The sequence below is a fragment of the Galleria mellonella genome, unplaced genomic scaffold, assembly GCF_026898425.1.
Source record: "Galleria mellonella isolate WM207_F2 unplaced genomic scaffold, CSIRO_AGI_GalMel_v1 utg270, whole genome shotgun sequence".
NCBI classification, from domain to species: Eukaryota; Metazoa; Arthropoda; class Insecta; order Lepidoptera; family Pyralidae; genus Galleria; species Galleria mellonella.
The window spans coordinates 3,945,327-3,960,266 of record NW_026442062.1 but is presented as its reverse complement, the minus strand read 5'-3'; the positions used below and the strand labels follow the sequence as shown (position 1 = coordinate 3,960,266).

Sequence of the window (14,940 nt, the reverse complement as noted above, 5' to 3'; positions counted from 1 at the left end):
TCACGATAAGAATAAAATAAATCACATATAATAAAGTAATTTAAATTTAAATACATTTTATAAAAGAACATCCAGTAATTGCAGGTAAATAGATAGTTACAAAGTATTAATAGCATGAAAAAGTAACACATATAATACAATATGATTTGCGTGCAGTTTTTAGTAGTAAATTTATATGCAATGTATTCTATGATTAACGTTTTAGTTCACTAGCCGAGCACTTTTTAAATAATCCATCAGAAACATTAAAAATTGAAAATTGGCAGATAATTACAACTTTGCCACAATTCGGTAAGCTAAACAAATATAAAACATAGGGTTGTAGGTATTTATTGCATATCATATATAAAAATAATTTTCCGGGTTCGTAGTTCAACCGACGAGGTGGCATGAAAACATAAATACATATATACTTAGATAGGGTAATTAGTAAAAAAAACTAGAACAAAACTCCATAATTGCCTTTATCTGATGGCCTTATGAAGATGACAAGCATGTTGCCTTGCTTATATGAGGTACATATTGTGACAAACAAACCTTTTGATTCTGTGTGTTTTAGATGTGACTCGAGATGTTAGTTTCGTTACTCGTAACACAGAAAATTCTCGTTTGTGATATACGCAAATGTCAATTATCTTAATTTTTTTAATGTATCTTTAAATTAAGTATTAGGCATTGAGACACATGAAAAGATGATATCAGCATAGAATGTCCAATACTACCACTTATAAGACGATAATATGTATTTTGCGCATTAAACTGAAGATTTGAATTAACTTAAATTTTTATAGTTAATTTAAAAATTAAAATTCATTTAAATCCACCCTCCGGTTTCATTTCGACCACGACATAATTGTAGATTTTGTGGTCTAAAGATTGACAGGTTTTTGTCATCATTCGAACATTATTGTCTAACTTCTGTTACCTATAGGGAGAAGAATGTGGCAAATAGAAAACCTCATATAAATAGGATGAGAGTCACAACAAATCTCGTCAATTGGGACATATTTCCAAAAATATCCCAATTGTAGAACTCTAGTAACTTTACATAATTAATGTCGCATACAGTTGTGCCTAAATATCATTAAAAAAAATCTTAGTAAAAAATACAAAAGTAAACCTATATATAGAGATAACATACAAGTATAACCGAAAGTATTATCTTTTTAAGACATCCTCTTTACTAAATTTTTTTACAATATAGAGGGCAAACGAGCATGCGGCGCACCTGATGGTAAGTGACTACTGCCGCTCATGATCACCCACAACAGCAACGGCATTGCAGGTGTACTGCTGGCTTTTTAAAAAGGAATAAGCTCTTTTCTTGAAGGTTATGATATCGTGTCGTAAATATCGCAATGTTGAAATTTTAAGTCACACGGTGTAATTTTATCATTACTTTATACAAGATGTTTTTAATAATAATTTTAGTTTATATATGACTACATAATAAAATACTTTAAGAAGGGAATGTGATTTTTTGTAAAATAATAATAAAGGACAGCTTCGGTCCCTCTTCGTTCCATAGAAAAAAGACCGACATACTACTTCGTATCTAAGAACAAGGAATTACAATTCTATTCCGAAATCTTTGCTTCGTATATATGAATAAAAAAATAATGATAATCATAAAACTTGACAGTAAATCGCGTCGTTGCCATGCTTAGTAAGGACATCCAACCTCTTAATTTTACTGGACCAACTGAACTGAATTACAAATTTTTATTATTAAGCCTAATACTGAAGATCAATCATACTTATTGATTACTAATAAGTATTTTTACATTATGTATTATTCAAATTACGTCAGTAAATTACTATAATACCTATGGCATAGCAAACATTCTTTATTGTCATTAGATAATACTCTATTATAATAATATGTATTCTTACTTTACGGCAGTAGGAAAATTAGTATATAACGAGTTATGTTACTATATAACTCGTTCATTTTATTTATATTTCATTTTCATATAGATTAACCAAACAATTCTCATAATTTATTGATAAAAAAACTATCATTTTTTCGTCTATCATATGCTGATGATCTAAAAATAACCAAAATGAGTCTAAAATTGTTTTCTTTTTCCAATATCTCTTCTTATGTACTTCTAAAATATTATATAACTACTATACATAATAACCTGCGGAGCCGATATTTCAAGAAAGCACTCGGTCCAAGTTTCAAGGTCCACCAAATTATATTTTCAAGTAAACACTGCGGGCAACCCTTCTTTGCGTCGTAAGCGCTTTCGAAAGTGTCGATCTATTTTTTCCTTATTAATCAAGGAATCCACTGGGTGCCATCGACGCTACAGTGTTGATCCTTTTATATTACTCATCAAAGCGAGAGCGCTATCAGAAACTTGAGCAGGGGCACCAGGTACGCTAAGGACAAGCGCAGTAAAATTTTCTGATATTCTAGAAAGAGAGAGATAGAAAGAGAAATGACACATTTTACGAGGGTAAAACTGTCCATAATAAATTTCTTTACAAATTATAACGGAATAATGTAAAATATTTACACCTATGGGTGTATATAATTTAATGAAGCACGGCTCTATCGTCACGACATAATATGAAGGCAAACTGTATTGCAACTGTAAGATACTTTTATCTTGTACGTCTAAAATATGATTGTTAAAAATTATAAGTATCTCCATCCTATTTGCATTTCATTTTGCTTTCATATTATATGGTGAAGATAAAATTGCGGCATACCTTACTGTACTACAATAAATTATAATACCACATTAATTCATCCTCATACGCTTTGACCTAAATGGTCACATATACTGCGGTTTCAAATGAATTTTCTTCATGAACGCTCAGGTTGTGGAATGAGCCTATCGAGATTTCCCCTAAAGACTTACAGTATGGAGATTTTCAAAAAGGGTATAATTAAGATGTCTTCAGATTCGGCAACGCGCACGTGACAACCCTAGTGTTGCAGGCGTTCATAGGTTACAATAACCGTTTGCCATCAAACGGGCTGTTTGTTTGTCACTTTCATGGTATAAGAAAAAATGTCCATGTGGTAAATGACCTACGAGTATAAAATACATATTTACAAAAATTTACAGCAAACTACATAATTGCAAATAAAACCACGAAATACCGGTATAAAATCAATAGAAGATGGTTAAGGCACCAGGGTATTTATATCAACTTTACAATTTCGCTTGCCTTAATAATGATAATGTTTAATTCATAGCTTTAGTCGGTTTATAATAGATACTGGGGTTCAATTTGAAGTGCCATTGGCTAAACTGATCTCCAAAACTTTTTATTATAGTAGTGATTTTTATTATAGTATAGTAATAGTAATACTATATTTTTTTTAATTATTAGTTTTATACTGCATTATGATTGAAAGTTTTATGATTTGAAAAATGTCCTTAGAATAATGATTTCGCTTTACCAACTATCAATCTGTAACTTTAGTTCTAGAGATCAGAATCAACCTCACCATGAGTGTATATTTAATCGTAGTGTATGAGTAGTCAATTGAATGTATTTTTAAGAGACCTTTCTCAGAACAAAGCTGAACATAAGGAACTAAAGCATGCTTCTTATATTGCAATGCCGCAATATCCTCTTAAATGCTGAATGAGTCAAGACAGATTCTCTAATTTCTTAACACATTCACAAAAAACAAGAGGAACTTGATACAGCCATCCCGGCACTTCAGTTTATTAGTTGTCTAAAATAATATGTATTAATGAATGTGTCCGAATTTTTTTGTTTTAATATATTGATGCAGTAGATGTAGGTTTTTATGAAAATCGGATTTGATCATACAAAACGTAGAACAACTGACAATTTAGGGAAAAAGAAGAATGAAAATTGCCTGGCTGTAACTACCTAGCACACAGCATAATTCTCATGCATTTTCCTATTTATCAGCGAAGTGTCATTCTCTTCTGCAATTCCCTGACAGCCGTCATACATAGATTCACTTCTCTTTTCTGCATAACATCTTTAAAGTAGTCCATCCTTCTTTTTTCGATCGTTCCCTCTTTACATCCTATTTCATCCCATTCCTTTATGTCCTGTTAGTATCTTTAATTATAATCCCAAAATTAGACATTTTTGGCAAATTTCCAATACACGATTATTTATTTTATGTCGTTATGTTTTTTAAATTACTGGTACGATATTGCGCAATAAGTAGGTAAAATGAAAAAAAAGAACATAAAATAAAAAACTTTTACTATACATTAAATAAAAACTAACAATCGCTATTAGGGCAACATAAAAGCACTGATTATTTTGATCATAACTACAGAAGATCTATTTGGTCTGAAGATTTGAACACATACCTAACAGATGACGAAGTTAGAACACAGCACCTTTTTTAATGGGAATTCTATTGGCAATACACTAAGACACATTAATATTGGACAAAATTAAACAAAGTCAATAAAATGATTAATATTTCAGTCTAAAAAACTTAATTTATCGCTAATCCTTTTTATAAAGTGTTAAAGAAGTGAGATTTAAAAAAAATAGAAAACATTTTACATCTAAAGCCTGCCAACATTCAACAGTTGATGATCCGACAATTGATAGATATTATATTAACTTTAAGATTTACAAACTTAATTTGTCTAAACAAGGAAGAAAATTATAGCTTTATAAGTGATTTACGCAAAACGGCCCAAATGAGAGGCTAAGCGCGGATTGTGACCAAATCAAAAAACCGCATTCCAGTAATGAATCTATCATTTTATCATAATTCTTATTATCTCACAGATGAGTAACGAAAACGTGTGTTTCCTATACATTTCCAATTGGTAATATAAAAGTTCTCCAGTATGCGAGAGGAAGATAATAATAAAATTCGAATTAATCAAAAACAGTAATCCAGTATTATAGTAAAACCAAGTATTCTTTCAACCACCTATAAATTAAAAGTATAAATAAATGCTTTTATTGGAGTCTTGCAAACACCTGTATTAAAAGAATATTACTATGAAATTAGGGCAACAATTCAATAACTTATAATGCTACAAAATGCAACCGTTGTACTAACATAGAAACCAACGCTAAAACTGTGCGTAACAAAGCTAACATAATGACATTTAAATTTGAGATTAAATTAGTTACCTATTTATACTTAGTATACTATAGTAGCACTTTGGATTAATATTTAATATACAATACTTATGAAACTGGTCAAAATACTAGCATATTATTAGGAGTACTAATAAAATCCCGTGACAGTACTATATGAAAAATTTCTCCAATATACTTATCACATGAATTAATTAAAACATTGTTCATTTGATTCGAGTGGCTGTAGAATTTTAGGTTGAAAATTAAACAGTTTCAAACATACTGTATATGATTTAAGATAACAATATATAGGTGAAAAACTCCAAAAAATTAAAAAGAAAATAGTTGCTACAATAAAAATCAGAGAAAAATAGCAACAGAAAAATATACAATAACCCTTAACAGAATTATCACGTCATTACAATTAAATTCCAGCTACAAATTCGTGAATATTTCTTAGATACAATATATTTAATATGTCAAATCTGCAAAAAATTAATTACCAAATACAATAAACAATTTGTATACATTTTACAACTGCTTTGTACTAGCTACAATATAAATATTTTGCACTTACAAACTTGAACAATGTGTATAACTTTACATATGCCATTTATAATACACCATTACAAATAATTGTAATTTCAAATTTATTTTCAAGAAACAATTTGCAAAATCTGTGCTCAAAATAATATTATACATACATAAGATCATGTCTTGTCATTCATGATCATTCATGTCATGAAGATACAATGTCTTTATTTTATTTTTATCTAAGCACATAGTGGACTCCTGGTGCCTCGCTCAATTAATAAGCTTAACAAAATACAGCAAAGTAATGCCAACAAATGCTTAAAACTAACAAGCATATTAGTTAAAAATAAATTTAAAATTACATAATTTGTAACAGTGTAGATAATAATATGAGTAATTTATAATATAATCAATAGTTTAAATCTTAGATATACTGTTCATGGCAAGTCCGTATTGTAACCAGCACTGGAACACTAGCGGTATATTTATCTTATATATTATGATATATATAGTAGAAGCGTAATTTTAACTTAAATATTCTAACATCGTTATTTACATTAGTAGTATATCATAGGAATACGAGTATATAATATTCACAAAACTATTTGTGACATATATGAAGGAGAACTATGTCCAGTTACAGACAATAAACAACTGAAATGATTGTCATATTTTATTATACTCTAATTCTCCTTTAGTGAATCAGATAAATCAAAGAATTATTATTATTCTTTTGTGTTACTAGTATAAAATTAGTAACCCGATATAATAGATAGTAACAGATGACCCTACACTGAAGAATGTAGTATCAAGCTTGCATTACAAAAAGGTTAAAGACCATTCTACCCTGTATGTTTTAGGTTCTTCAAGCTATATGTATAAAGAGTTAATTGCCCCTTCCACCTATATTCCAAACAATAATTCTATTTCACTACCAAATAAATATGTTAAAATTAAATTTATTACACATTGTGTTAAAATAAAAAGATAATATTTAAACAACTGATAATGTCCTATGGTATAACACCAATGTCATGACATGCATACTTAACATTGTCGAAACATCAATCAAACATACCTTATTTAATAATATTCGTCAATTTCTACTATATTAATTTAAACATAAGATAACTATTAAAAATTGATATATCAGTCAAACAATTATGTAAACTTGACTTTTAACAATCAAAAGTCAAGCATGATATACACACTTAAATGACGCGTATATTCAGCATCCAGGTTTTCAATATCTCTGAAGGTCACTTTGAGGTGATTTTATTAGAATTTGTTGATGTATATTTTCTGTAAAATGTATTTTCATTTTACAAACTACTACAGGTGTACCGTATAATTTTTCCTTCGCAACTAGATGTAACTAAATTATTATGTGTATTGTACAATGGGACAATACTTATGATTAAATGTTTTCATTAATAGTAAAATAATAATAAAAATTATAACTACGCGTCATTTAAAAAGTTATCAATATACATTGCACCTAGTAAACACCACCATATCACACTGTCACTACACAATCACTTCACTGTCAGGGTCGCCTCGTGAGAAAATTCCAGAAGGTGCCAGCATGGGTAACCTTCCGCTATATGGCGTCCCAGGGTATGGAGACGATGATGGGGCACAACCGCGTAAACAGCAGTCCACAGAGGATGCCCGTTACGAGCGTCGCTGCACCCAACATCCCAGCCGTAGCCGCATGTTCCGGGGCCACGTTACTGAAACAAGTTTATCAAATTAAAATAAGTAAAAAAAAGGGCTGCTCTGTCAGAAAAAATGAATTTTTACATTTGAAAATCGCACCAAACTTAAAAAAATTTAATACGGCGGCAAAATTTATAGCCAACTCAGGATGATATAAAGATTCCAACATCCAAATCTTTTCAGGCATTTACAAGTTATAGTGGACTAAAAAGATACATTCATATATATGTATACACATATATATATATATATGTATAACGCATAAAAAAATCACACCTGTCTTTTGAGCAATCATGTAAAAAATAAACAATTATGCTTATTATGGTTATGATTAAGTGTATTTTGTGATGTCCGTGCCTTATTAAAATATATATTTATTTTTATAATTCATGTCTATAAGTGACGGTTACCATTTTCCTTCAGGTATACTGTCAGCTTACTTGCCACTCTATGTTCCATAACAAACAAAAATTGTGAAACCAGATGTTTTGTCTGTCATGAAGTATTCAATTCAGACATTAACATATATTTTTCTTTGTGTAGCTTTGAAATATTTGTTTTTTTTTCTTCAATCTCAACAACAACTCATTTTTAACACATCTTTTAATATATCTTTGAAGTTTATCACTTAGTAGGAACCAATGCCCATACATAACTAGATATGAAATTACACTCACCCGCTAACATACATCATGCCGAGGGAGCTCCCATGGCCAGAGCTCCACCCCATGAGGGCTGACCCGATCCAGTATACCCAGTCGTTTGTCACCAGCACGGGTATGGTCCGAACATCGGCCTTGTAATTACACGCTAAGAAGAATGGTATGAACAGAAGTCGCAAGGTTGTGAACACTGCCAGCCAGCGGCGAGTCGGCTGAAAGGAAAGATATTATATTGAAAAAAAAAAACTACATAACAAATAGCAAGTCTCTGTCCGCATGGTATCTGTATAAATAGGTACCTTTGTATCATACAAAAGAATAATAGTTTTGCTGGTGTTTGGAGTACTAATTTTTTATTATTTTCTTCTTATAAAAAGCACCATTTAATTATTTCTCTTTTTATTTTTTATCCAAAATTAAATACGATTGACACCAACAATTTGATGACGCTATATAACGTTAAAACTTGGATCACATTTTTTCTCATCTAAATATAGTAAATGGCCTTAATAAAATTAAACTGCAACATAAAGTTCTCTACTCGTATTGATTTGATTGAAACATTCAAAACTATATTAGTATATATATTATATTATTTACCAGAGGGAACAAAAGTCGTTTGCTTGGGTACCTCTATCCCATTCGTGTTTCAACCGTAAAGCCGAATCACAGCCATTCAAACACAACTGTTTGAATGGCTGTGTTTCAGTTTGAAAGATGGGATATGGCGTGAATTTACAGGGTACTGAGGAATAACACCCGAGTCCTCAGGAATGGCAACGTATGGGGGGTATCATGGGCGAAACAGTATACTCTGTTATGTCCATGATACTGCTTATGTCTATAGGCGAAGATTACCACTTTTCATCAGGTGGGCCGTCAGCTTGTTTGCCATTCTAAGTTGTATAAAAAAAATTATAGTTCAGAAGTGTTGATGGAGCTAGACAGAACGTTACTTCATCAGGCTAAACAATTTTTGCTTCTCGGTATTTACTCAGACTTAGAAGGCAACCAGATATATGGGTGGGAATAAGGTAGTGACTCTTTTAATATATCTACAGCAGATGATTATTGCATAGTACCATTGAAGTTCCTATTACAAATATCTCCTTTTGAATAGCTTAAGTTATATAAAAAATACTTAAATCTTAAGATGGAAAACACACTGCCACGCACAGAGACCACTACGCGAAATGTGGATGACCTTTTAGTGCATATTTCACATACAAACATAAATAATTGCAGATGACTCGGAAAAACGCAGCAATACGCCAAACTGTGTAGTACGTAGCAAATTGTTTCCCACCAAACAAGTACTTACAAACTGCCATAAACTGGCTGTGATATTCCCAATCATGGCCATTAAATTGAATGTCAAGAAACATGTAATCATAGTAAAATTGTCTCCAAGTAAATCCATTGATACAGGCTTAATATCTGAAATATAAAAAAAAAAATTACAATCTTACAACTTTTTTGGGAGGTATGCATTTTGGCGAATGAATTTTGATTATTTTTGATACTCAATGATGAATATAAGAAAATATTCAGTAATAAAAAATAAATAAATAGCATCCTGTAAAGATGTTCGCATGTTTAAATGTTCATAACTTGATCACACTTAAATGTATAATTTCAATGAAATTTAGTACGCAGATTTTTTTAACGGATGATGATAGAATGATAACCCCGCCTGCGCTAATGGTTTACGCTGACGGGGCACCATTGATGGATTATAGTTAAAAATCTTGAATACACATGGAATTCAGCACGACCGTTTCCAGAGGGAACCACAAGGAGGTAGACCTGCAAGCGTATATTACTAGCATTGGGTCTGGTAGTCTGCATTACTAACAATTCCTTCCTCCTCTGGTACACAGGTAGACCAAGACGTAGAGCCAAAATTAAAAGAAAAGTCGCGGATTACGTATAGTAAATAAACTGACCAGAATGCACGGACGGGAAGATAGCGAGCGTGACGAAGAAGACAATGAATATGTTGTATATCTGCACCCAGGCCTGACGCAGGATGGTGCCGTATGGCTGGCCGGGACGGGGGTCGGGCCGCGCCTCGTTGTTGGTGGCGGCGAGCGCGGGATTCACTCGGAGGGTGCGTTGCTGTAGTGTATTGTGGTAGCGGTAGAACCTCTGTGGAATGGGTTTTATTCAATATTACTTGCCAAACTCAAAGTTTTGAATATCTGAATTACATTTATATTAATCATAATCTTTAAGCATTAGACTTTGATTCGACATAATAATAGCTCAAACACGAATATTTTTTATACAATTACTTTGTCTAAGATTTTTCAAATACAATTTACAAATGATACTTAATTGTTGGAATATGTTGTATTTTTATATATTGAAATAATTAAAAATTAAATGTGTTTGAATATAACAGATTTTTTTTTAAAAACTGTTTAACACTTGAATTGGATACTTCTCTATTAGATGTCTAGAACTATGTTTATAATAGCCTTAGTTCTATAATAGAATTATAAATTATATATTATAACAGACTTAGCTCTATATAGATATAAGTTACTTTTCCGTATTAACCAATTGTCACTCACATTTAGAGGCAATGCGAAATATGTGTCGAAACAGATGAGCAGCACGAACATGCCCGCTATAAAGTAGTATATGGCGGCAGTGCGCTTGCTCTCGAACAGGCCAGAACTCCAACTGAGGAATACCACCAGAGTCCCGCAAATGTTGGAGCCCAGTACCACGGCGCCGGTGTACTTGGGCGGCAAGCGGGCGGCGACACCGTATACGGAGTTTTGAAAGATTGCGTTGAAAGCTGAAATGGATATATTAAATACATTAGATCAGAGCAAACAAAATGACAATATAAAAAAGGTGTCTTATTTTAAATCCTTTTGCATTTTTTAATGATTTCTTTGCAATAATTACGGGCAACAAATTAGCACAGTTGTATTATAATCCCTAAAACGTCAAAACCAAAATAATTTAATTTGTTATGATTTATTATATATTTATTTTCATGTCTACATTATAATTTCGCCATCAGCTGTATAAGAGGAACAATAAAAAGTTTTAATTCTTTTAGTAATTCTTGGTACTGGCAAAAATACGAAAAAGTTTAAAAATCTATTTAATCTTAAAACACTCACCATTTAGCAGGAGAACGGACAACATGGTAAGCCAGAAGAACACCTCTGGCCACTCTTTGCTGTCGAGCATGGCTAGGATAATCGTGAATACGAATATTGCCACTTCGATGCATAGCGACCAAACGATACGCGTGGTTAGGTTCCCTCTGAAAAAAAAAAGGTATTTTTTTATCATAAATTTATTAGATCATATAGGTTTTATAAAAGATTCGAAGGTGTTTTTATGGCTATTGCTGGCATTAATTAGAGGTAAACGCTCAATTATTGGTTATGAATCTACCATCTGACACGAATACACCACCTTGGTTCTCAGAAATGGCAAGTCGCAATACATGTGAAAAAATAAGAGCGACACAATAATAATCTGTTATGAAGCGACTTCAAAAAGGTTCTCAATACAACTCCATTAAAATATTCAATTTCTTTAGAATATTTTACCTTTTTATTTTCATTAAAAAAAAATTGTTTGAAAAAACAATTAAATTGTATTCCACAAGAAACAGACTTCAATTGTGGCAAAAAAAGTTTTTCTGATTTAAAATCAAAACTACTGAATCGATTTTGATAAAATGTCTATAATTATAAAATCTGTAAGTATATTCTTTCAGATAAAAAAGAATTTTCCAAAAACAACTGACGGAGTTATGAAGTAACAAACATAACAAAAAATACAACCGAATTGAGTACCTCCTTCTTTTTGAAATCGGTTGAAAACAGATGACACTTAAAATTCTAAAATAGATTTAGGAGATGTTTGACGTCTTTATAAGGGGTGCTCATTTATCGATACTACTACACAATTTAATATATACTTAACTCACCCAAACTGAACAAATATATTCATCCAATTGAACACAACGTTGGGTATTTGACTCGCCCAACCCACATAAGCTAAGTAGTGCTCCGCGTAGTTCTTTGCATCAACCAATTTATAATCGACAAAGTAATCTTTGGCAGTGATAAACATGTTCCAAGCTGTTAGCGTGCCAAGGCCGTGTATTATCAGTGTCAAATAAATTAGGTTCCATCGATCCTTAGGGGGCGCCAAGTCCATTGCAATACCTAAAAATAAAAAAAAAACACTAAGTACAACACAATCACATCAAACGTCTGATCCTTAACCTAAGATTACCTGTGTTATAAGTTGCCAGGCAACTAACGTCTGAAGGTCATCACAACCCAGACAGATTATTTATGTACCTCTTTATACAAAACCTAAGTTTTTATATTTCTATACATAATTATATTATTAACCATATATTTCCTTACACATTTCGTTTTTGTATAGATATTGATAATGGAAAGACAAAATGTATTCACCACCACATTGGCCGATATCGAGTTAAATGTTATTAAATTCAATTTTTACTTCTGCTTCAAATAGTATACTTAATAAATTAATAAGAGCAGTCGGTAATAACTCAGCTAAGTCACAAAATGACTAACCACAGAAATTCCTTCGGTTTACTTTTTTTCAACTTCTCATTGTTTCTTATAAGGATTCCATAACATAGGTACAAAGGAACAGTTATAATGCGACTTTATCTATCCATCCGTCTGTCACAATGCTTTGTCTCAACAACTACAAATGCTATTAATTTAAAATTGGGATAGTTTTAAATATTGTTGACTCACAAATATTGTAAAAAATATTTTTATTGAATAGACCCAAAAGATGTACTAAAAATTTCAAAATAATCCCACTATTTCTCCAAAATAAGAATTAGGAATTGCAATATCAATGATAATAACCATTAGATGCCCACTTTGTATAATAAAACATGTAATAAATGTAAATTCGTGATTTATACCATCATATTGCCGGTTATTTTACGTTCTCGTTTCGTGTCGTATTACTCTTTTGTAAAATTCACTAAATGCCGCATAATACATTCCTACCTTTCCAACATCGATATAGTCGTGGTATAAAAACTAATATTTAAAAAAAAAAAATTCTTCCAAATATAATCGTATCGTGATTAAAATTAATATGAGCCCAACGCGGAAGTAAACAATCAATTACAAAAAGAATTAGAAAAATCGATTCAAAATTATAATATCATACAAATATTATTGTATAACATTTCACGTCATGTCCTTTTAAAAATCGCTTAACAACTGGCTGTTGGCCAGTTGTTGGCATGTCGGAACCAATTGCCATTTTAAAAATTACATAAAATTTAAATCTGCTTAAAGCAAACGCTTTATATTATATGCCACGTGATGTAGATTTTGCCAGCTGTGTAATTTGCCTTAACATTTTAAATATACAATTTCTATTATACATACTTATTGTATTAAATATTTTATATTTTTATATTTATAATTTTATAAACCGAAATTTCACTATAAATTTTAATCATGACAAAATACTACAACAAAGAAGCAAAATCTGTAAAAATAATATAAGACTAAAAAAAAATATAAAGACCTGTAAGATTTGGCGAAGATACTTATCGCATAAAATATAACATATTGGTAAAGAAATTACTTTTAGATGTCTGTAAGTAAAAAAATGTCGCAATACTTAGGTGCACACGAATTTATTGAGAAAACCCGCATGTGTTTTAGTAAAGCTTTCATTTACCCACTGTGAAAATGTGCCTACGGTTATTTGTAACTGTGACACTGCGTTGGAAAGTGGGACAGACTTGCAAATTTTAATTATTTCTGCCTATACATCATCTATAATAATAAGATACTCGGTCTTGACGTACATTTTGAAAACACAAAATGTGCCCCTCCTGTGCCAGGATTTGAACCTGCGACCCTACATCGAAGGTCCTATACTTCGGCCACTAGACCAAAGCGGTCAAGAGATCAAAGACCAATATAACTATCTATATTTAGACGTACATAATATACGGAAAAGAATAAGTTCAACTAAACGTATTATACAAAAACAAAAACCCAAAGTAAAAATTATGTTTGAATGTAAGAATTAGAATAAAATGTTTAATGTGAATGTAATGTAAGAATACATGTATAGTATATAATAATTGTAAATTGTATGTATATAATTGTCAATAGTAACAGTAAATATTTTAATAATCTAGTTATAGACTAATTCAAAAGTATACGGAAATAGAACGCATACCATACATGATAAATATTAAAAAAAAACTGGCCTTGTGCACTTTGGATTCGCACAACCTGGCTTTGGTAACAAGCCTTATTGAGATTATCACAAAAACACTCTCTAAATATAATTAGTAATAAATCAAACCATTTAATCGAATCTTTATTTGAACTACTACTAAACATCACCAAACCTTATAATCGGGTTAATTATTACCATACTAATGCTCGGGTCATTTATTCGGTATCGGTATTTACATATTCATTAGTCTATCGAGATATAGTATATTAAGCTATATGTACCCATTCTAATAAAAATCTCATAAAAACGTGTCAATATACCATTTGTTAATTTTAAAGTAACTAATATTTCATTGTATTATGTGTATTTAATCAATTTAGTAACGATACAATTTAGTACAAACAGATCTCTGTGTACATTGAGTCATGACCTCATGAGCAATGTTATTGTAATATCAATTGTAGGGATGCATTTATCTGACTATTCATCAATATCGTTACAAAATGATCTATTGATGGGTACATACCAACTATAATTTGTGTCATTTAGAACATAAATATTGACGTTTATAATTTACATAGAGAGTTGAAAAAGTAAATTATTTTTATATATTGTAAATAATAAAGGTATTTAGAAAAGATGAGTCCAGTGAAATTGTTTGTTACCTCTTGATGTCTTAACATCTCAATCAAAAGTAATTAAATAAACGTAGCGGAGGATTTTTTCT

The 14,940-nt window shown here is 31.0% G+C and overlaps 1 protein-coding gene across 3 annotated transcripts in view; it reads right to left on the bottom strand.

Moving 5' to 3' along the window:
- Positions 1-4,195: 4,195 nt before the first annotated feature.
- Positions 4,196-14,940, bottom strand: part of LOC113514537 (equilibrative nucleoside transporter 1) — a 32,635-nt gene continuing 21,890 nt past the window's right edge. For all 3 annotated transcript variants that reach the window (XM_052895283.1, XM_052895284.1, XM_052895285.1), the window contains exons 4-10: positions 11,935-12,175; positions 11,114-11,259; positions 10,550-10,779; positions 9,920-10,121; positions 9,295-9,410; positions 7,989-8,185; positions 4,196-7,325 (exon numbers count right to left, since the gene is read on the bottom strand). In XM_052895283.1, the coding sequence (XP_052751243.1) occupies positions 7,193-7,325; positions 7,989-8,185; positions 9,295-9,410; positions 9,920-10,121; positions 10,550-10,779; positions 11,114-11,259; positions 11,935-12,175 (1,265 nt within the window). In that variant the 3' untranslated portion in view covers positions 4,196-7,192. The remainder of the gene's footprint in view (positions 7,326-7,988; positions 8,186-9,294; positions 9,411-9,919; positions 10,122-10,549; positions 10,780-11,113; positions 11,260-11,934; positions 12,176-14,940) is intronic.